At 50.2% G+C, this 23394-nt stretch overlaps 5 protein-coding genes across 5 annotated transcripts; 1 reads left to right on the forward strand and 4 right to left on the reverse strand.

The window, feature by feature from the left end:
• Positions 1–115: 115 nt before the first annotated feature.
• On the reverse strand, positions 116–1537 carry EI90DRAFT_3115701 (uncharacterized protein; the record flags this gene model as incomplete). Its single annotated transcript, XM_039062818.1, has 1 exon — positions 116–1537. One exon carries the CDS (start codon positions 1535–1537, stop codon positions 116–118), a length of 1422 nt encoding a protein of 473 aa, XP_038923632.1.
• A 760-nt stretch (positions 1538–2297) lies between these two features.
• Positions 2298–3944, reverse strand: EI90DRAFT_3011552 (uncharacterized protein; the record flags this gene model as incomplete). The annotated part of the gene is made up of 3 exons (XM_039056471.1): positions 2298–3057; positions 3117–3567; positions 3728–3944. The coding sequence occupies 3 exons, from the start codon at positions 3942–3944 to the stop codon at positions 2298–2300; spliced, it is 1428 nt and encodes a 475-aa protein (XP_038923633.1).
• A 343-nt stretch (positions 3945–4287) lies between these two features.
• On the reverse strand, positions 4288–5183 carry EI90DRAFT_3031665 (uncharacterized protein; the record flags this gene model as incomplete). Its single annotated transcript, XM_039058334.1, has 3 exons — positions 5125–5183; positions 4416–5069; positions 4288–4361 (listed from the first exon to the last, which is right to left on the reverse strand). A coding segment is annotated over exon 2 (238 nt), but the record flags the coding sequence as incomplete, so codon positions are not given.
• An 814-nt stretch (positions 5184–5997) lies between these two features.
• EI90DRAFT_3115703 (uncharacterized protein) lies at positions 5998–6731 on the reverse strand (the record flags this gene model as incomplete). Its single annotated transcript, XM_039062819.1, has 6 exons — positions 5998–6070; positions 6126–6176; positions 6230–6289; positions 6345–6412; positions 6465–6505; positions 6566–6731. The coding sequence occupies 6 exons, from the start codon at positions 6729–6731 to the stop codon at positions 5998–6000; spliced, it is 459 nt and encodes a 152-aa protein (XP_038923635.1).
• Positions 6732–8905: 2174 nt separating this feature from the next.
• Positions 8906–9750, forward strand: EI90DRAFT_3031675 (uncharacterized protein). Its single transcript, XM_039058335.1, has one exon. The coding sequence runs from the start codon at positions 9145–9147 to the stop codon at positions 9451–9453; it is 309 nt and encodes a 102-aa protein (XP_038923636.1). The 5' UTR covers positions 8906–9144; the 3' UTR covers positions 9454–9750.
• Positions 9751–23394: the final 13644 nt, after the last annotated feature.

The raw sequence follows: 23394 nt of genomic DNA on the forward strand, positions 1-23394 counted from the left end.
ATTGAGGATCGGCCCGGAGTCAGAAGCCAATTTTCAAGGATAGCGAACGAGATAACGGGGGGAATAGAGGGTTAACGGTAATTCTGGGGCAGGTGGACGCTAGGTACACTTCGTGTTAGTGTAGGAAACGCCTAATGAGTTCGTCGTTCTCCAGTTTAAGTCGAGAGGGGATGAAGTGTATTCTCCGCGCCAGAGGGTCGAGTCCCGGAGGAGTGCCTGCAGTGAAAGGAGGCGCATCGCTAACGAAGGTTAGGTTCGGGCGGGCTCGAACGAGTCTGAGTAATGGTTCAAACCAGGCGGGATGTCTATCCCAACTTTCGAGGCCTTTTTGTTTGATGTGGATTACAAGCAGTTTTAAACCGGGGAAGGGTAAATGCAGTCTCCGCTCATGGTTGGAGAGACGGGGCGACGGATCGATGGTGGTACGGAGGAACTGAATGAACAAGCAGATTTCACCTGCCTGCCAAGTTACTGGTGGCACGCGTATCATCTTGAGCTTTTCGGAACACACAAAAGGCTCGATCAGGCTTATGGAGTCCGCGTTAACACGCGCACGCAGTACCTCAAGTCCAGTGAGGACACGGCCAACACTATCACGGGTAGCGGGATCTAAATGTAGCCATTGTCCTGGAGAATAAAAATGGTCGGAGCTGAGGGATTTGAGGTTTGGTGCATTTTGGATGGGAAAATTAGGGAGACTCGGAAAATGAAGCGCCTCAAGGCTGGGAAACGACAGAGAGTCAGGCAATGGAGAGAGGCGTCTCGTAGGATTCCGCATCGTAATTTTCTTTACATCACGACAGTGTCCCAGGATATCGGAAGCGGCTTCCAAGGATAAACCACATAGTTCGACCTCGCCCGCAACCCCAAAACCAGATCGAAACCTTCCGCAGAATACGTCCATTTCGATGTAGAGTCGGCGTAACGTGAGAGAAGGGCCCAGATCGATTACATTCCCATAACCTCTGTGACCAAGCTCCATGTGGATTCGGACGTCATCGAGGCAAGAGTGTGATGTACCGGGAAGAGGAAGCCAAAGTGCGGTATAATTGATAACGGTCTGGTCTGGTTCGAGCAATCGGAGTTCCAAGGATTTACAACGATGGAAATGGGGCGTCACCAATTGCCTGAAGTATTTCTGAACCCTTGCCGGAGTAGCGCGAAATAACATGGACAGACACAATGGTGCATTCTTTGACCGACGGAGCCACACGGCTGCGCGCTCCAGCTGGGCGGCGTCTGAAGATTTCAAGGGCAGTGCTTCATCTACGTTATCCATCCCATCCCAAAGGGGAGATCGGACAGCAGCCGAAGAACCAACGTGCGATACTCCCAGGCCTGTTACCTCGAGGGAAATCTCCGTCCAGAGCTTGGCCTCGTTCAGGGCCAACAAGCGCCAACGTCTGCAAACGGAGGAAATGGTGCTTCGATACCGCTGCTTCGATTTAGGGTAAACATTACAGAGCCCAATTACGAAGATATCGCCCAAAATCTCGTCAGGTAAATGGTTCACATGCGGAGAAGCAAAGAATGTCATCGTTGTTGGGCCCTCGTACCGGAGCTTCCCGTATTTGAACGGATCGTTGCCTCAAAAGAGGGGCTAAAAATCACCTTCCAAGACTAGTGGCACAGCATCACACGCCGGCTCTCGTACCAGTATTCGAAGCGCCCCAGCGCGCACGCCGCTCATATTAGTATTGATGATATAGCTAGAAGGTGCATGACGATGCAACATTAATTCGGAGAGAATGAGATGAAATGTGATCCGTTTAATTGTGTTTCAACATGCAGGAAAGAAGAGGAGCCAGAAAGGGAGAATTTGTAGCTAGGCAGCTTAGTACAATATACACCGGTTTTCCGATGAGACAAGGTGCAAATACTCCTTATTGACTTCCGCGTAACGGGTGAGCGAGTCGACTGTATATGCGGAATATTAGAATTCTTGGGATCGTAGCGTACGCTGAGGCCAACTGACGTTAGTTGATGTTGTGCTTCCTCGGCAAACAGGAAGCCTACACTCGAGCACCCATTGTAGGATGTCACTCATCAATTAACGATCCGCCTTCCAAAGTTTTGCTATGCGAGCGTAAATGAAGGTGATAAAGACGAGAGTCGTTGAAGTGAATCTTGTACACACAGCAAATTAAATGGGTGGGGAGCTAGCTTAGATCGGAATAAATCGAAGAAAATAAAAGCGTCTGGTCCAACATCCATAGGCAAGAAGAGGAATGTCTTCCATTTCCGATCTCAGGTCGCCTTTGTCCCTTAATGACCTGAGATGCTTCTCTGTCGCGCCTTCAATTGGCTATCAACATCCCGTGCGGATTAGAGTTTGGCTGTCCAGTCATAGATGTGCTCAAGCCAACGTTAGTCACGCTGGGAGCGGCTTGAGGGGGGGGGATATGATGGTGGCGATCACGGGACGGCGTACGAACATAGTGGAAAGGTGCTTCCGGGACAGGAGTCGAGGTTGGGTGCGAGGCGGGGGAGGGGGGGTGTGACTTAAGAGGTGGTTCAGAAGAAGTAAGTGAAGTTGTCGCTTGATTCTGTGTGAGACTCTCGTTGAATGATGGCTGCGCTCCCGCCTTCGCGTCTTCTTCTACACTGACCCTCTCATTCTGAACTGGCATCCCTATCTCCGCGAATTGGCTGAGGCATAGCTTCCATTCCTCATTATCCATATCGTACGCCTCGCCCTTCTCAACAGAAGGGAAAGTCCCTTCCTTTACTGCGCTGGCATAAGCCTTTGCCCCTTCATATCCAACGCGGCCCAGTTCGCCAAACCTCCGAACAAACTTGGGAATGTGTTGTCCATCTCCGTTCGCGCTACCCCATATACCAAGCGCATCGTCATGGACTAGAACCTGCCCGCTCGTGTGTGGGCCTGCACCGATGCCTATCGTAGGGATCGAGAGTGTGTCGGTGATGTGCGCAGCAAGCTTGTAGGGAATGGCCTCGAGAACCAGCGAGAAAGCACCTGCTTCCTGCAAGGCATGGGCACTTTGAAGGAGTGAAAGGGCTGCTTCAGCTGATTTCCCTTGAACGCGGTACCCCGAGCTACATAAACCAGTAGTCATGAGGACCAACAGGGGAAATTTTTGGATATAAATACACACCTAATTGTATGCCTCTGTGGCATAAGTCCAATATGACCCATTACTGGAATTCCCATCCTTGTCATCTCTTTCACGAGTCCGACGATTTCCTCTCCACCCTCCATCTTTACGGCCTCCGCACCACCCTCTTTCACGAGCCTCACTGCATTCGCGACGGCATCTCGTACGCCGGTGGTATACGTCCCAAAGGGCATATCCACTACAAGAAAAGCGCTCTTCGTCCCGCGTACGACAGCTTTGGAGTGGTGTATCATTTCTTCTAACGTCAACCGTGTGGTGGAATCGTATCCGAGCGCGACTTGAGCAAGGGAGTCACCCACGAGAATCATGTCAATGCCGGCAGCCTCAGAGCGCAACGCAGTGGGGTAATCATATGCTGTAAGCACCGTTATTGGTTTCCCGGAAGCACGCATGGCATTGAGCCTAGATATAGTCGTTTTCTTTCGTCGGCCTGTAGTGATTACCGGTCCCGGTCATCATTCCATATGGGCACAAAGAACGCATGGATTAGAGTCACAAGGAGTAGGTCGGATTCGTGAGAAACAAGAGGAATTGGGGACGAAAAAATGTGAGTCCAACGATTAGTAATTGAGTAAACCTTAGGGACATACATGGATCAGCGAGCGAGCCACCATTGATGGGTCGAGCACTCATCCATCGGCGGATCAAGGCACGAGCAGGGGCTCCAGCAATAGCATTTAAGGACCATGAAGGGGAACGGAGCCTAACTCCGGAACTAACATTGCGTGTGGCCTGACGTGGCCAGAGAGACGACTGAGACACACCAAGCGCGTAGTTCAATGCGCGTCCAGAGATGCATCGATCCATTACTGAGTGATTTATGCGTCGATGCAGGCGAGAAAGAGCTAATTCCGGACGATGGGGATCGTTATTAGTGATGATGGGTTATGTTACGGTGGCCATTTTGTAATTTGTGGTTTTGCCGGAATGATTCGACGAAGGTTTGCAGTATTCCCGCGGTCACGTGTGTGTTGTGCCCACAAATGCCGAGATGAAAGTGCTGCTTGTTGTCGTCCACCTCAACGTAGATCGCTTAGCCGGGGGGAATCATCTTGTCCTCAAAATGGTTGGATCAGTTATTCCGAACGCCAGAGATGATCGCTGTTCCGGAAGGACCTGGAAGCGGCTCGGTGCTGTGACTTGGTACCCCCTTTTTGCTGTGTGGTGACAACGCCTTAAAATACTACTCCAGAGCCTAACAGAGGGCTCTGGTCTGTCCGGAGAGTAAGCCGGTCGCTGTAACAACACGCAGCCTCATGACAATTGATCAATTAATAGATTGTGTTCCCCGTTGGGAATAAAAGCTGTGTTATTCTACGCAAGTTATCGCGTACTGTATATGCGCAGAGGGACGACGCAATCGGTCTGATGACTTATTTGCGACTGTGTTCCTCGTCGGCTTTTTTTCTCGAATATATAACCCAGTCTCTAGGAGCCACATGCCCGGTGGGTGTATGTGGTTCATGGAGGTTGGTGTTGAATGAATAGGCGCCTTAACTAACGGAAACATTGTTGCCATTACGCTCGAGCGAAACCCAGCGTGCATAACCATACCTGGTAGTCGTGTTATGCTATGGTATTATCCGGTGAAAATGCCACACTGGGGTTCCTCTCTGCTTTCATGGCACATGATACATATAATAGCCCCAAAATGCCGGAATCTCAATTGGACTGCGTCTTCCCACAGCTCTCACCCTGTACTCAGCTATAGATACCTCATTTGCCAACAGATCTTCCTCTGCCTCCCTGCCTGGGAGCCATTCCCGGTGCATTCTGTCCAATGAGCTATCTCCGGCGGGCTCCTCTGTGGGCGGAGACGTCTAGAAGGGGCATGTGGAATTGATTCTTCGAAATTTTGACTTTGAGGGTTTCAACACTGTTCGGGGGTGTGGATACCTGCGCCTCTCGTTCGAGGGAGCGGGTGTCAACACGGTGCGAGGTCGAAAACCGGCTCGGCCCGTCTGGTACTTATACATTCCACGTACAGACATTACTTGCGTTGCCTGCATTTCGTCTTCTAGCATGCCTTCGCTCTCTACTTCCCGGGAAAATAGCCTTTTCATTCACTCCCGCCCACTGCTTGTCTCGGCGCAATCTTCGATGGCGATTCTTTAGCCCGCGCCTCCTAAATGGCTGTATTCCTCACTTGTCGCCAATGGCGTCCTTGGTCGATTTGTCGCTTACTCTTATATGCCCAGTTCTTATCGTACCGAACTCATACATTATTGTTCCCGAACGACGGCTGCTAATTCCATGTTCCCGTCCCGAGTCCAGGTCGTACCTAATGAGCATGGACTTCTGCCGCTCGTCTAGACGCACCACACATTCGTAAATGTTGGTTTGGTATTTAGGTAATATCCAAATATCACTTCCCCCTATCGTTCCAGTTTAGAACAACACTTTCCTTTATTGAGGGTCACAATACCGACGCTTGAAACGTAGACACGATTATCGGCACCGGTCAGCAGAAGAAGGTTGGCACAGGACTGAACGAGCGCGCTCTGGAAGGTTGATCCTTCGGCACCCCTCCACGCGTATTCCCTTATCACGCGGACCTCACCATTCTCGTGGCAGTACTATTTACATCAGTGGCATCCCAGCGTTGTATTGTGACAATCCCGCCACCGAGAAGTGGTCCTTTCCAGTAGCCCTCAATAATCGCTTGAGTCGAAACTTGACGTCTTAAACCACTGCGTCCACTTTCCCCTTCTTGATTGTGGCGACTACGCTCATGTCATTGCTATTTAAAACTACCTCAAAACATGTATATGTTTACAACTGCTAGATGCTTGGTGAGCGGTTGCTGGTGAAATGCTTGGTAATGCACCCTGTCATACGCAACCCTATCCGAGATAAGCGATTAAAGTTGCCTCGCAGTGGGAATACTCGGGTTTTGGAGGAGGTCTCGGACCATGGCGGAATCCAAGTACGCCCTGCATGCAATCGAACCTTAAGCAAGATCTCGCCGAGAACAAACTTCTGCCTTACCGCACAGTGCATATCCTCCCTGTCTCATTAAACGTGGCGAACCACGCAAATCTGGTGGTTCCAGGAGTCAGGAGAGCGAAGCTGTGACAGGCACGTAATGTTACCTGTTATCGTATTTAATCCCGTTCCTCCCAACGGGAACATCACCTTGCTTATCTCTTGCCCTGGGGTGCTGGCGGATGAGCTAAGCGCCCCCTAATGCTGCACCCAATGGCTCACCACATCTCAACGACAGCTCGGTTGCCTACAACTATTGGTTCTTGCATTATCACCAAGTTAATAGGTTCCTATGCTGAGGGTCAGTGCAAACTCAGCATGCGGATAATGAGATGTGCGCACTTGGAATGCATTATTGATGCGATCGGTGGCTTCGAGGAATTCTTATTGTCGATAATATTTAGGCACGGACGTCGATGTCACGAATATATGGGCGGACGAACCGTTTTTGCCAGTGTAATGGCCTGCCAACGGGTGTGTCTTGAAGTTAGGATCGGGATTGGTTACAGTCCAATCCACATCCTCCTCAACGTAGTTAAAGAAAGCTGCGGGATTTCCATTTCCCAAGTTGGAAAAGATATCCTTGACTTGCTCGATCGTGATGCCCATGCTGAGGGGGTAGAAGAACTTGCTTTAATGCGAAAGGGGGCCAGTGAAGGGGGTTTTCAGCACTTCTCCTTGTGCTCATAGCTTGCGCACGCTCCACTCGCTGATTTACAATACTCCGTGGGCGTTGGGGGCGTAGGGACCGAAAGCCCGGCGGGGAGAACAATGTAAGAAGACGCGGGGAAAAGGGCTTTCCCGGCCAATGAGAAAGAAGCGGCGTGCGGTGAGTGGAGCGTACCCACATCATGAGTGCATGTCATGTGAGGTCCAGCCCTCTAGAGCCACCTGAAGTCTGCAGGCTAAACATCCAGATGGCACACTCCATCAGCGCATACATCGCTTGTCACCATAAGGAAAACAACTTGTGCGCGGACCGAGCGCTCCGATAAGGGAGAGGATAACAGTTGACCTGATAAATGATTGGCGGAAGTAGAAACAAAGATCTCGCCTATTATTCAAGGACCGAGAAATTGTTGAAAATGGGACAGCCTCATACCTGCAATGACTTAGTCGAACCATCTGTTATCCACTGACGGAAAGAAAGGCCAGAATAGTTGTGCTTGTGATTTCTGCGTTTCTTCCATGTCCTTGAATATCCAGGCATGTACCAGGCTTTATTTATTCCAATAGAGGCTGGTAACCTGCCTAGTACCAGGCAGACCTCGTCATAGCCAATCCGCTGTTAGTTGTTATTGAAGCATTGTCCGCTCCGAAGGGTTCGGTTCAAACCAGGAACCCAACCGTCAAATTAACTCAAGCCGTGATTGGAAGCAGAGGGGGGGGGACCCAAATGGGGAGTTCACCATCCTGGATACACTAGTGTTTCGACATTCTAAATCGCATCTATCTCTCTGGCATTTCCCCTCGACCAGACTCGTACCCAGTCGGAGGAGCTCCGTGGACGCGCAAAATAATAGCTTTTTTACGCAATGTAAATAAATGTTCTCACACTAGACCTGCTTCCGATTGAAGTCACGTTCTGTACTCAATACAACAGATCACATGGTACGGAGTTGAACACATAGCCGATCACCTACTCCGTACCATGTGATCTGTTGTATTGAGTACAGAACGTGACTTCAATCGGAAGCAGGTCAAGTGTGAGAACATTTATTTACATTGCGTAAAAAAGCTATTATTTTGCGCGTCCACGGAGCTCCTCCGCTGGGTACGAGTCTGCCCCTCGACACCCCATCCCACACCTGGACAACCTCAATTTGGGACTTACACCTCCGATCTGTGAATCGATCAGTGATCAATTTTGACAAAGAACCATTCGGATCCGTGGCATGTAGGCAACTTGACTACATAGATAGATGTGGAATAAGGATATAGCGTAGATTATTTGCAACATCATGGAATCGTTTATATATACGGCAACCGTCAAAAAGAAGCTTCGAGATGTGTGATAATCTCGCGATGGCGACTGAGCACGATATCAAGGATTTGTTATATATGTATTACATAGATATTGTGCTCTCCGGCGATGAACTGAGCTCTGTGCATGTGTGCCTCGCTTCGCCATGTGCCCTATTGGCAGGACTGGGTCACGGTGGCTAGCCATCAACAGCAGTGGCGTTGGACTGCTACTACAACAAGACCTCCTCTCGCTCCCAGCTCAAATCTTCTATTCTGATGTACAAGACCTAACAGTCAACACATTCTGATCTCTGGATGTTGCGTGTGGTCGGAGTCAAATTTCCAAACTAACTATATGCATGGCCCCATCGAATGAGCGTTAATACTTAGCACTTGATGGTGTGGTGTGAGAGCCGATGATGCCAAATGGTCGAGATTCACCAGGCAATATCGGCTGCACTGATCGCAGCAGCATTTCTAATGAAAGATCTCTCGTTTGTGGGGAAGATTATTTAACTTCATCAGATTGGTTGGATCGCGCGTGGTTTATAACTGATCGGGTCTCACTAGTCCTCCAAGCACATCCGCTCAAGACTAAGGTTAGTAGTACTCTGTGATCCACACGTTACATTCATACTAGCTGCTCACGCCCGCTAGTGAAAGCAGTGTCTGAAAGTCACAATGCGATTCTGGAGTGCTTTTGCATCAATCGCGATACTTCCCATTGTCGCGGCTGATTTCTTGACTGCCACAGTCAGTTGCGACGTTCATAAGACGTATCCGGAACACAGTTGGGCTATGTACCCTTCGACGGTAGGTGGGTGAACTAAACCTAAAAATGAAATTTGCTCCTGCTCCCAACCTATATTTACCCAACAGAGGCTTGCGAAGATATAATTAACCACTGGACTGCGAATGTTATTCAGGATACACCCAGGGGACTGATCAACGGCTCGTTGTGCGGCATTGACATTTCAGTGGATCAGCCCAAGCTCAAGTACTATATCCCCTTGACTGAACTCACTGCAAACTGTACCCAAGGTACTGGAGGCAAGACATGCAATCGTGCGTCGGATGGTGCATCGTGCTCATATGCGAACGGGGCGTATTGCTACGCCTCACCCATGTGTGCCAAGTCCCCCCCCCAAGGGAGCCAGTTGGTGTCTCAGACCGTGTAAAAGATTTGTCCGTCTTGGCTCGGACCCTACAGGGGTCTAGAATGGATCAACTGCCTTCCGCAGCCAGTAAAGTGTTATATAGACGTCGAATAAAAAGCGAAGTCCATTTCCCAGGTTATGGAGTCGTATCGAAAACCCGAACGGAGAGCGATCAAGAGTTCGATATGTATCGGTGCTCAGGTAGGTGAAACGAGAGTCGGTTAGGAGTGATGGAGAAATGCTCCCTGAAAAGGGGGGGCTGGGAAGTCTCGCTCGCGGACTTGGTCAAACCGAGACCGGGGATAGAACAGCCTAGTCAGCCATCTAATGACGGCCTGTAGTGTTGATGTGGCAGCCCGACGCCACACGAGGACAAAGGGGAGGCGGAGCTGCAGGCAAAGCGTTGCCGTGTGGCAAACCCTTAGTCGCACAAAGCGCCGGAGGCGCTAGTTTCACCTTTGTTATCCGCTTTGTTGTATAGTTAGATAGACATAAAAGAGCGAGGATTACCTGAGTGCGATGCTCAACCCCGTTTGACATCGCGCTCTAGGTAAGTCCTCAACCTTATAGATTGTACATAGTTTACATCTTGCCTAACATATAAACCCCGTTTGACATCGCGCTCTAGACACCGCGCTCTAGTCTTCCTCCCGCTGATTTTCAGGTGATCAGCCCAGTACAACTCTACCCCAGCACTGCGCAAAGCCTACCGCCCGGCACCGCTGAACTGTTGTCTGACACGACTGCCCAGTTCTGACTCGCCACACCCACCGCCCGGCACTGCTGAACTTTTTGTCTGAAACGACTGCCCAGTTCTGACTCGCTGCACTTCTATTCTGGTTGTAACACCGAAGAACCATGACTACCGCCCTGCTCAAAGATTCTGCCATTGACAAGGCCGTTCTTACCATCCCCAAACTAAAAGGACGAGATGACTGGATCCTGTGGTCTGGGAACCTCGACATAGCCATGGACCACACCTGGGACTTCATTGAAGGCAGCAACACCACAGCTCCTGATGCGTCCAAAGTAACTGAACACCAAGATTGGGTAATTGGGGATCGGAATGCTCGTCGAAGGATCTGGCTCTCACTTGATGAATCAATCCAACGCAATGCCTTTCCACACAGGAAAAGCTCCGCTGCCATCCTGTTCAAGGCCCTCAAGGATGAATATGAGGACTCTGGATCCACAGCGGAATTCTATGCCAGACAGAGCTATGACAACGCTAAGCTCAGCGACTACAACTCAGTTTCAGAATACCTGACAGCCCTTATCAATTTTGCCTACCTGGTCAACAAGGAAGTGACTGACAATGAGGACCGCATTGGAAATCGTTCGATCGCCATGCACCTCATCCATACACTCCCACCCTGCATGCGTACACTACAAACAATGCTCCTCGATACTCCTCTTCCAAAGGGTGTGAAGTGGAACTTGGATGATTTCAAGAGAAGGGTACAAGCCGATGAACGTCGTGCATGCGCAGCGGGAGAGAACCTGGGGACCAAATCCGACTCACTCCAAACCCCGAAGGCACTCGCTGCTGAGGGGGAACGACCTAAAGGGAAGAGGAAGGACCCAAATGACCCCATCTGGCTCTCCCGGCAGACTTGCTGGAAGTGTGGACAGACAGGCCACATTCGTTCTAAATGTACCGCAACGCAAGAGGAAAAGGATGTGTACTGGGAAAAGAAAGCTGCAGAACAAAATGGCAGTGCCAATGTTACTACTGTCAGTACTGTCAGTGCCACGCCAGCAGGCATTGAGATGGCCATGTGTGCCACCGCATTGGGGAACGAACCTCCCACTGCCAGACCTAAGAACAGTGTTAGCTCCATGTGTGCTGAATACATCACTGACACTGCCCTGGTAGCGGACAAACCCATGGATACTGTAAAAGTGTGGATTGTGGATTCTGGCTGCAGCAACCATTTCTGCCCAAACAGGACGGAATTTCTTGATTACACACCTTTCACTACCCCGCGACACATCTGGCTTGGCAATGCCAGTACAATCCCCTCACTTGGACAGGGAACAGTCTTGATCCCCTGCACCGCAAACGGAAAGATTGTCCATTGCAAAGTCTTGGAAGTACAGTATGTGCCTGAACTGGCTTACAGTCTTCTCTCCTGCCGGGTCTTGATCTGCTGTGGAATACGAGTAACCTTTGATGAGGGAACCAACACCTGCAAAATCTCGAAATCTGGAACCTCAATCGCCGAGTCGCTAACAGAGTTGGGGCCATTGTTCTACCTAAACCAACCACAGTTGTCATCTCCCAAGGCCTCTCAGCTAGATAATGGACCAGCCGCAATGACCACTGCACCTTCTTTTGACCTCTTGCACAAGCGACTGGCCCACCCGGGGAAGGAATCACTTCGCACCATGATCAAGGAAGGGGCTGTGCTCGGTGTTGATGGAACCCGGAATGAGTCTGAAGACTTTGATTGTGAAGCCTGCATCAGGGGGAAAATGGTGAGGGGTTCTTTCGCAAAGGGCCATGACATTGCGACCACATGCTTTGGCCGAGTACACTCGGATATTTGTGGCCCGATGGAAGTCCTATCGCTTGGGAAGAAACAGTATTTTTGCATGCTGGTTATGACAGGACAAACTTTACCTGGTTTTATCCCTGTGCGCTAAAGTCAGACTTTACCCCTTGGTTTGCCAAGATGGACACCTTCTTTGCGAACCAGTTTGGGACACATGTCAAAATACTGAGGACTGACTGAGGGGGAGAATATGTGAATGGAGCTCTGGAGAAGTATTGCACAGAGAAAGGAATCGGTGTGGAGTTGACAGTCCCTCATACCCCTGAACAGAATGGTGTCGCGGAACGGACAAACAGGAGGATTCTGGACAAAGGGCGCACCCTGATGAAGGATGCACATGCACCCGATTTTCTCTGGGCAGATGCCCTCGCGACTGCTACCTATGCAATCAACCGCATGGTGGATAGTCGCTCTGATAGAATCACCCCTTTTGAACGACTCTATGGAAAGAAACCCAATGTCTCTCACATGAGGGTTTGGTATGCGTTTTCATCCATAGACCAAAAGATCTAGGAGCGCTAAAGCTGGGGGAGCGCGGAAAATTGGTGAAGTTTTTGGGCTACCCCGAAGGCTGTAGTGGGTACAGGACATATGACCTGATCACTCACAAAGTTGAGGTTGTACGTGCACCAATTTTCCGGGAAGAAGCAAAGGCAGCAGCACGTGTGTTCTTCGAATTGGCACAGAGTGACTTGGACAGCAATGCGGAGGTGAGTCCTGAGAGTCGTTCGACACTGGCAACTGCCGAGGACTCTCCTACAAGTCACGATGGTCCAGTTGACACAGCACCTGATGCATCACATGTTCCGCCTGTCCCTCCTACTCACCACAATCGACCAGCCAGGGTGCATCATCCACCACATCGTTTTGATCCATCTGTCATATCCATACAATCCCGACCTCCGCTCAGGGCTCCCGGAACTCCGAACTCCGACTTCCGGAGCCCTACTTCCCTTCCATCACCTTCTCCTTGCCAACTCCCAAGAGGTTATCCCACCTCCGGCTCGGACACCACCTTCGGTCCGACTCCGGAACATTCCGGGTCCGACCCCAACCTCGACACCTTCCAGACGAGTATGCAAAACCTATGCTCCCGACTCCGGACCTCCGCTCCGGTATCCCGTTCACGTCTCGTCTCCGGAACCTCCGGTCTTAGCTCCGACCTCGGACTTTGACCCCACCTCCGCTTATACCCATTGTATTGGTTAGCTCATTCCATTTAATTACCTTTGCCAATATTCCGGAGTTTAACCTCCGAGTTCGGACTTTCCGGACTTATTCCGGACCTTGCAACTATTGCATTGTCCATTTCAATTCCGCTATTCTCCCTCATTCCTATTTGGGCTGCTGCTTCCTTTCCATTCAGTCAGCTAGCCATTCCCGACTCCCATCCTCCTTCCTTCCTTCTTGGGCCTTGGCCCTTCATTCCTCCTTTGGGAAACACCATTGAGTCAAACTCTTGACCCTCGGTGTTGTTCCTCTTTCCATCTCCCTTTGTCTCCTTTTGTCCTACCCTTGTTCCTTTTGATTCCGGACCCCTCCTTATATACAATGTACCTAGTAACTTGTAACCTCAGTCCGAAATTGACTGGAATTCCCCCCCCAAGAGACTTTCCCTCTGCTAGATCCGAAATTAGGGACCCCTAGGACAACCAGCAATGGCACAGCGCTCCGCCTGAGTCGCTGAGGCCGAGGTCCTTCCATGCTAAGTCTCCGATTCCATTCCGGAGTCGTCTGAATCCCCGCATTCTAACACCATCCGAATATGGACCACATGGCCGACAAAAGGAACTGATTGCCAATGTCTATGAGGATCTCTGGAATGACATGCCTGTGGCAGCAACTGTCAAGCTTGAAGATGTCCTGGACATAGCCCTAGATGAGGTCCATCTGACCAGCACAGTACTAGCTAACAATACAGATATCCCAGGTGCCCCATCTTTGCACGAAGCACTTGCTGGGCCTGAATGTGATCTGTGGCACAAGGCCATTCTGGAGGAACTGGCAGCGATTAAAGAAGCCGGGACGTGGAAGCTTGTTGAACCAACGCCTGATATCCGAAACATCGTTGGGTGCTGTTTTGTCCTGCAGAAGAAGCGGGGCGCCAACGGGGAAGTCACTCGCTTCAAGGCGTGGTTGGTTGCCCAAGGGTTTAGCCAACGTGAAGGTATTGACTATTCTGAGACTTTCGCCCTGGTTGTCAAATCCGCGTCGTTATGAGTCTTTCTTGCCATTTGTGCTCGCCATGGGTGGAGAGTCCACCAGATGGACATCAAGTCTGCATACCTGAATGGCACCCTATCTGAAGATATCTACATGCGGCAACCCAAGGGATATGAGGAAAAGGGGGAGGAACACAAGCTGGCCAAGTTGAAGAAGGGTCTTTACGGTCTAAAGCAAGTGGGAAGGGAGTGGTACGCCACGCTACATGATTTTCTCATCCAACTGGGTTTCCAATGGACACATGCTGACCATTCTGTCTTCGTCTTCAAACGAGGTCGATCAATCATCATTATCCCAGTATACGTTGATGACAAGCTCCTAGCTGGAAATGACGAAAACCTCCTGACATCCATCCAAGACTCAATAAGCTCGCATTTCAAAGTATCTAGTTGCAGTGAGGCCTCATGGATACTTGGAATTCGAGTCCACCAGGACATCGCAGCAGGGACACTGTCAATTGACCAGTCCCAGTACATCAAGGACATCTTAGCGCGTTTCAAAATGACCGACTGCCACATTGCCCTTACACCACTACCCACAAGAGCTCAGTACAAACCCGCCTCCATGGAAGACCACTCTAGGGTTTCCTCATACCCTTACCTCGAAGCGATTGGCTCACTAATGTATGCCGCTCTGGGAACTCGACCAGATATCTGTGCTGCTGTTCGGGCACTCTCTCCTTTCGCGGCGACATTCGGACGTGAACATATCGAGGGGATCAAACATATATTCAGGTATCTTGCGGGCACTATGAACCGGGGGATAGTATACACAGCGGGGGGAGGGGAACTTGTGGGGTACACGGATGCGGACTGGGCGAATGATGCAATGAACCGGAAGTCGATCTCAGGAAATGTCTTCTTGTTGTCTGGGGGAGCAATCTCCTGGATGTCGAAGCAGCAGACTAACATAGCTGACTCATCAACATATGCAGAGTACATCGCAGCAGCGGAAGCAGCAAAGGAACTGGTGTGGCTGTGACGACTTCTTGAGGAACTACATGAAGGCATCGCCGGGCCAACAATCTTACACATTGACAATCGCGCTGCAGATCTACTTGCTCGAAATCCTGTCAACCATGCCGCCACGAAGCATGTCGATGTACGATACCATTTCATCAGGGAATGTATCACAGATGGGACAGTCAGCCTCAAGCTCGTAGGGACCAATGATATGATGGCCGATGTTCTCACCAAGTCCCTTGCGAAGGTGAAGCACGAACACTTCTGCCTGATGATGGGGATGGAGTACATGGCCTAGAGAAGGTGTGGACGTCAGGCTGTGGGGGAGTGTTGATGTGGCAGCCCGACGCCACACAAGGACAAAGGGGAGGCGGAGCTGCAGGCAAAGCGTTGCCATGTGGCAAACCCTTAGTCGCACAAAGCGCCGGAGGCGCTAGTTTCACCTTTGTTATCCGCTTTGTTGTATAGTTAGATAGACATAAAAGAGCGAGGATTACCTGAGTGCGATGCTCAACCCCGTTTGACATCGCGCTCTAGGTAAGTCCTCAACCTTATAGATTGTACATAGTTTACATCTTGCCTAACATATAAACCCCGTTTGACATCGTGCTCTAGACACCGCACTCTAGTCTTCCTCCCGCTGATTTTCATGTAGAGGGGGGGCCATTTGGCCTTCAAATGGGCCTAATAGGGGGTATTTACTGGTGGATGTCCTGGACATCCTGGTGAAGAAGGAAAAGGCCTGATCCATTCACCAGGACGTCCCCAGGATGTCCTAGGGCATCCTAGTGGGGGTGGGCAACCCAGGTTAGTTCCGTGTCCCGATTATGTAATCAGAATCGTCTCAAACATGAGCCCCGAAACAACTTCCTCATAACTCACATCTGTCATATCCGTGCATACCCGACCCCGACCTGACTTCCGGACCTCCACCCTCTTCACCTCCGGAGTCATAACCTACCGCTGCTGTTCCGATACTCACCTTCGGTCTTGGCAACACACCTCCCCCTTACCTCTCCGACCCTATCTCCGTCCGCTCCGATACTCATCTCGGACCGAACACCGCCCCACTCACCACCCTCCTACTACTCCGCTCCCCCTTCACAACACCTCCACCCTCCCGTCATCCCCCTATGCTTCCCCCGTCCGCTCCGATACTCACCTTCGGACCTGACTACTCTCCTTTCCGCCACTCCCTCTTCCTTACCTTTCCCCTCTCTTCTCCCTCTGTTACTCCTCCACCACCCTTCTGCCAAGTTACGACCTTCCACTGCTGTTCCATACTTCGCACTCGGACACCGCTCGTACCTTACTCCGAGCCTCCGTCATAGTCCCTACCTCGGACTTTGACTCCACCTCGGTCTTAGTCCATTGCATTGGTGACCTCATACTACGTGAACACCATTGCCAATATCCCTCGGACTTTCAACCCCGCCTCCGTAACCTCCATAAGCTCCACAACCCCCGAGCTTTGCGGATCGCCTTCGGCACTCTCGCCGCTTGTAATGTATTTCTCGCGTTTTCCCCTCATCCCTATTTGGACTACTGCTTCTTCCTATTCTAGCCAGTTAGTCATCATCCCCACTTCCCCTCATCCTCCTGCCCCTCTGGGCCTCGCCCTCCCTACCTCCTTTCGGACATATCACAGGTCCTGCCTTATGACCTTCGGTACCGCTCCGCTCCTCCTACCCTTTGTTCCCGTTCGGACGTCTTCGTTCCGATTCGGTCACCCTTTGTTCTCCTTGTGCTTTTGCCCCTTCCATTATATATATTGGCGCTTGTACATACTCGTTTTGGTTTAGTCCGAAATCGACCTGAAATGCCCCCTAGAGACTTCCTGCTCACCTACTGTGAAATTAAGGACCAAATGGACAAACAGCAATGGCACAGCGCTCCGCTTGAGTCGCTGAGGCCAAGGTCCCTCCACGCTAAGTCTCCGATTCCACTCCGGAGTCGTCTGTTTCCGCCCGGTTCTAACAACATCCTCACTCTCCCATGTTGGAGGAACTGTGTGCTATGGGAGGCCGGACGAGTTTTCGTACAGCCACATTCCCACATCCGAGCGAGGAACTCGCCCGGACAGCCACATTCCTGCGGTAGCGTGACTACTTGGTCACAACACCTTTTCTTCTTACTTATTTTGGTCACTTCGGACTTATCCGCAAAGTCCACAAACTATATTCATTCATTTGGATTAGTTTCCTTTTTCCCTCAGTTCTCGCACATTAGCTTGAGACTGAGGTTATTTACAACATTCTTTTACTCTTATTCCTTATACATTGTAACTCATTGTATATTACCTTATAGCTTTAGCATTAGGTAATATTATAGTTCTCGCACATTAGCTTGAGACTGAGCTTTAGCATTAGAGCAAGTGGTTATTCCGTTATCCCAAACCTCATATGAGATTATTTAAGCAAAGTATACATTGTGTACTATAGTTTTGAGACTTGATCGGAAAGATTGGTGGTAAATAAGATGTGAAAGTAAGGGATTGGATTATGATCAAGGGGTGTCGATTCGGCCATTGCCAAACCCCAGGTTGGAGGGGGAATCTTATTTTCGGATACCATTTTAGATCAATTCATATGCTACATTTATGAGTCTAACTAAGAGAATTCAATGCTTTTTTATGCACTTATTGGTGCAAACAATCTCATGTGACCCACAACTCCATCCAGGAGGAATGTATGAGCCGAGCCCTTGACATGCTCGGTGAAACTAAGGAGAATGTTAAAGATACTTTGAAGGTACATGACAGATGTACAAACCCAAACTCTTTCACAACCAGTCCCATGACATTGAACAATGGTTGCGATTTCTTCCACGGTAATTTGTGAAGCAGGGGCATTCAGGGAATTAGCAGGTGTCAAAAGTGGAGGAAGGCTATTGTTCAGAGTGGGGGAGCCAGGATTGGGGGAGGGTTGCATGTCATTTGGGACCATATTTTCGACATCCTCTTTGGGTACCCATTGAGACAATTTAGACTGTGCCTCAAGGTCTGTAGATCTTGAAGTTCTAATTGATCAGTAGGGACCATCATACAGCAGAGGACTCCATTAGAATCACGGAAGATCTGATAATATTGGAAAAGATTGTAGGATCAATGGCAACAGTGATAGTGATGGTGACAGTGACGGTGACGGTGACAGTGAAAGTGCCTCCACTGAGGACTTGGGGGATGGGTTCCTTACCTAAGAATGTTGCATGCCTCATCCGAGGGCTTTCTGGGTACATGCCTCATCCAAGGACTCTCAATTGTGTGCATGCCTCATCTGAGGGCTCTCATAGGGGGTGTGCCTCATCTGAGGACTCTAATGGGGTTGCCTACTTCATGAACGTGAGAGGTGCCTCAGCCAGAGGACTTCCGGATAGCCAATTAGAAATCGGCTAAGGTGCTGCGAGGGTCAAGCGGACTTTCAGTGATACTTCAACGAGCCAGCTGGGCTCATAACCTGTTGAAAAACAAGGTTACGCCAGCGAGGGTAGGTGATGGAAGTAGGCCGCTAAGTCTATTAACCTGATGTAAATAACTGTAAATACATAATTCGAGCTTGACTTCCAACAGCAACTTGTGAGCTATGTGCATCTGAGATGTTAAAATGAGCTGGAAGTTGTTTCCTCCATCTCGTCTCTGCTCTGTTTGCTGTATGTGTCATATCCCAGAATCCCGACCCCGCACACTCCCACCACACCACACCTTCCTAACAACTTCACCATCCCCTACACCATGCCTCCCCACTCCCCAAGTCACCTTCCCTCCTGACTGTCTCAGTTCCGGTCTGGTTGCGGCACACCGAACCTTGGCCACTCCCATCCCGGAAGCTCAGTCCCGAGTCGGAACATTTGGAGACCCCGGATTTGCTCCGATATCCTGACGGACCTCCGACATCCCGTGACATGCCCTTAAACCTTTCCTCCACCCATTTCATTTATTTGAGTCACCTAACATCCTTCGGATACGCAACTCCGCTTTCGGAGCTACCCGCATCCTTCGGTGATCTCCCTCACGTTATCACTTATTAGTCACCTTCTATTCTTAGCACGACTATCTTCTTCCTTTCATTCAGTCGGCTAACCCCCCTTTGTCCATTTGTCTTCCCCATTCATTTTCCGCCTCCAACTCCGCCCCCCTTGGCCCGACACCTCGGTTCCCCATTTAAGATATCGTTCGGGACCTTTCAGTACCTCTCGGTATCATTCGGCACCTTTCGGTGTTGCCCCATTGTCATTCGGACTTTAACTAAGTCCTTCCCATTCCCCTTTATAAATACCCGTAGATTAGAACCTGTAGTTCCTCAGTTCTAATCTCGACTAAAATGCCACCCAAAGTCCCTCTGAGTGAATCCCGTTCCTGTTCTACAAGACACCTCAGACATAAGAAATACAAGGACTAACTGAGACCTAATGGAGGCACAGCGCTCCCTCCGAGTCGCTGAGGCTGCATCCTTCTTAGAGCCTCTTGTACCATCCAGCAGAACCGGGCTCCCTGAGAAGCTTCGGTTCACTACCGGAGCCCTCGGACCCCCCTCTAGTTGAGCCCTGCCTGCATCCGGACTCACGCATTTACCCCTCTTTCCATCACGGGTTTTTGACACTGTCCCTGACAGATGGAAAAGATCCCCGAGAACTCCGAGTATTTCTGGTCCAATGCGAACTGAATTTCCAGGACCATCCCCTCGCTTTTGCTAGCAACTGTGCCAAGGTTATCTTCGCACAGTCCTACCTCAAGGGAATGGCCCTCGATTGGTTTGAGCCAGATCTATTATTCGATCAAAATTCTACGCTTCATCCACGATGGATGAATAACTATCAAGAGTTTGTCAACGAACTTCAAATGAACTTCGGTCCTCATGATCCTGTGGGCGATGCCGAAGTTCAACTAATGACCCTGGACATGAAGGACGGGCACCACATCAATAAGTACGTTGTCAAGTTCAACCGACATGCCTCTCAACTTCATGGTTATGGAGAAGCCACACTCCGTTGTTTTTTCTATAATGGATTGTCGGAATGTATCAAGGACGATATTGCCAGAGTAGGTAAACCTTCTACTCTTTCAGAACTTCGCACCTTGTCACAAACTTTCAATGCGTGCTATTGGGAGCGTAAATCTGAAGTGACACGTCATGCAAAACCCTCCTCCTCTAACGTTTTTGACAAGTCCACCACTGCTTCTCATTCTGACCCCATTCCTTCCTCCTCTCTCAACTCCGCTTCCGGTAGCAAGCCTCCAAAGGACAATAAGAAGTCCAGGGCCAGCTCTGCTAAGCCGGACCTCTTGTCAAAACTCAGAGACAATGGCAAGCTCACGCCACAAGAGCATAAGCATCGTCTTGACAAGAAACTTTGTATGTTCTGTGGTCAGTCTGGCCACATGGTCAAGGACTGTCCCAAGTCTTCTTCTCGCACATCTAAGGCCTGTACATCCCAGACCGAGGAGCAAGGATCCGCTTCTGCAGAAGCAAAAAAATTAGTCCGCACCCCCGTGGACTCTGCACAGACCGGGGGTTGCGATTCTTCCCTCTGTGCACTCAAAGAAGTGCATTTAAACGCATCTTCCATCTCCGACTTATCCTCCCTCCATATTCCTGTTTCTTTTTCTCTTTCAAATGGTCTATTTTCTCCTCTCAATGTTGACCCTTCGGTTGATGTTCTACCCGCTGTATATAGTGTTGCTGATGTACCACTCTCTCCTCCTCCCCCTCCTCCTACTTCCGTAGATCGTTCCACCTCCCTCCACTTCTCTTCTTTCTCTCTTCTTCTCCGTCCGATGATAGGACAAAAAATAAACTCTTCTGCAACTATGAGAATGTACCCGCACTCATAGACTCTGGGTCTTCGGACTGCTTCATTGATGACTGTCAGAGTCTGCGCATCTATTTGCAGTGTAAGAGTATCCCCAGGAAACTAGTCGATATCAAAGCTGGGGGACTAGTGTCAGGGACGGCTCGAGGAAGGCAGAGGTAGCGGCGTAACGCTCGGCGCTAGCGGCCCAGACGGCGGTGGGGCGGTGAGACCGTATAGTGGATAGCCCTTACTCGGGCTTACATCCCTGTGTGGCTTCTTAGGCTGAAGCGGGAAATGTATTGTTATTAGGGTGGGAAGCCAGACTAAACTAGGGTACTTGCTGTCAGGGACAGCTCCGAAAGCGGTGAGGTCCCGGGGTGCGGGACTTGGGGGGACGGATAGTGGCTATGCGTAGTGGCGATCCCGTTGCGGGGTGAGTGTCCCCGACCACTTAGTCTGAAGTGGAAATGTGAGAAGAAGGCTACTTCTTCGGTTCCCACTCCAGGTGTTATTATATACATGCGGGAATGATCACGTGGGGTGTGCCACGTCACCCTTGCACACAGCCACAGCTCTCTGGGTGCTTCCACAGAAGATCCCGAGAGGGCCCACTGTGGGTGCAAGGCGAGTGCGGCGGCGGTGGTGGCGGTATAGGGATGTAAGATACAGGAGGGGAGATGGGCATGTGCACCGGTGATACATTGAGCAGGGGGAAAGGTGGTCCATGTGAGAGAAAGAGAGAAAGAAAGAAAGGAGGAAAGGAGAACAGGAGAAAGGAAGAGGGAGAGGAGGGAGAGGCGGTGCAGAGCGGGGAAGCGGAGCAGGGATCGGGCGGGGCATGTCGGGGCATGCCCTGACACTTGCCTGAAGTGGGAAATGAGAAGAAGGTTACTTCTTCGGTCCTGCTTCGGCTTAGTTTATATACATGTGTGAATGGGTCACATGGGGTTGCCACGTCACCCTTGGACGAAGCCGGGTTACCGCAGGTGGTTCCATGGTCGATCCCGAGTGTTGGAGGGGAAGTACAAGTAGAAGTGCATGGTGCATCCGGCGTTGCGGTGCCCCTATGGGGTGCTCAGCGTCGGACGCATCCGTGCTACAAGGGTAGGAAAGAAAGAGAGGTTGTCTGTATAAAGATAGAAAAAGAGAAGAAGGAAAGAAGAGAGAATGAGAGGATGAGACAAAAGGAAAAGGAGGTGGCGGTGGCAGCGGTGGCGGCAGTGTGCCCTGACAACTAGCCCAGCTGGCATAGTAGCCTTATGTACATGAGTTCTGCTAACTCACGAGAGCACAGTTACATTGGGAAGATGGTAACCGATAGAAGCATGACATCAAATAGGAAGATAGAAGATGTGGGAAATGAGGGAATATCGGGTAAGGGGTGACGTGATAGCGAATATAGCACAATGAGTTATATCTGCGTTCTAACTATGTAATTATCTCACGCAATCTCGGCTCACAATTACATCATTGATATCGCTTAGAGTAAAGGGGGGCCAGATAACCGGGCGTCCCCTGACAACAACACATTCGTAAAGAAGTTGGCCCTGAAGACATATCAGATTAAACCCCTACAACTACGCCTTTTTGATGGTAGCACTAACTCAATCATAACCCGTGCCATTGATATTCCCCTCCACTTCGCTTCCGGAAACATCACCCCCACGACTTTCTTTGTCACATCGCTGGATCGATCATGTTCCCTAGTCCTAGGACACATCTGGCTTACCCGCTACAATCCGTTGATTGACTGGGTGTTATAGGAATGGAGTCTCTTGCAACCGTGTCGACTGAACATCAACCACAGCGGGTCCTCCTTCTCCACATCCTCCCATCTCTTTCTTACATTCTCCCTGTTCCCCCCCCTTATACACTCACTCTGCGCTAAGCTTTCCCTTATTGGGTTTTGGTGCTGGCCGGATTATTTATTCCATTTCGCGAGACTTCTTGCGATCATTCTTATTCAATAGTTAGCGTCACGTTCATGTATGGCTACAGCTGAGAAAGACAGAACTTAACGAATAACACACTCTCACCTTCTGTGCAACAACTGTAAACCTCCTTGTGCCAACACTGTAACGTCTGTGTAAGATTGTATATGTCTCGGTCACCATCTATATGGGTCATCCCTACTGAGGTAGACGACTCTAGCCATGGATCGTCAAGTTCGCACATGACTCAACTCAGGTATGTGCGAACACCTTCTGTTACAATTCATGTCGCTCGCCCAGGTACTGGGCTCTCATCTGTTCACCACATGGTGAGAATCTGGTTAACTCTATGGATGGATTAGTATTCAATACAAGCCCGTTCCCCTTGTTGCCGGTACGCTCTCGCAAGTGCCAAGTAGCTGCCAATCCCACCACATGTTGTTCGACCTATGATTGACTAACCCCTCCATCACCGGTACGCTCATATGAGCGCCAAGTACCTGTTGACACAAACACAGACTGTTTGCCAAATGAACGGTCTTATACCCTGTTGCCGGTATGCCCGTCTGGGTGCCAAGTATCCATCAACCCAACCTCAAGTACATAGCTCCCTCAAGGAGCTGGAATCTCATTTGTTGCCGGTACGCCCATCTGGGTGCCAAGTACCCATCAACCAATTCTCAGGAAGC

The sequence above is a fragment of the Cantharellus anzutake genome (genome assembly GCF_015039405.1).
Source record: "Cantharellus anzutake strain C23 chromosome Unknown EI90scaffold_2, whole genome shotgun sequence".
In the NCBI taxonomy this organism is placed as follows: Eukaryota; Fungi; Basidiomycota; class Agaricomycetes; order Cantharellales; family Hydnaceae; genus Cantharellus; species Cantharellus anzutake.

Coding starts and splice junctions, on each gene's coding strand:
- EI90DRAFT_3031675 (XM_039058335.1), top strand. CDS start 9,145: ATGCAATCGTGCGTCGGATGGTGCATCGTGCTCATATGCGAACGGGGC.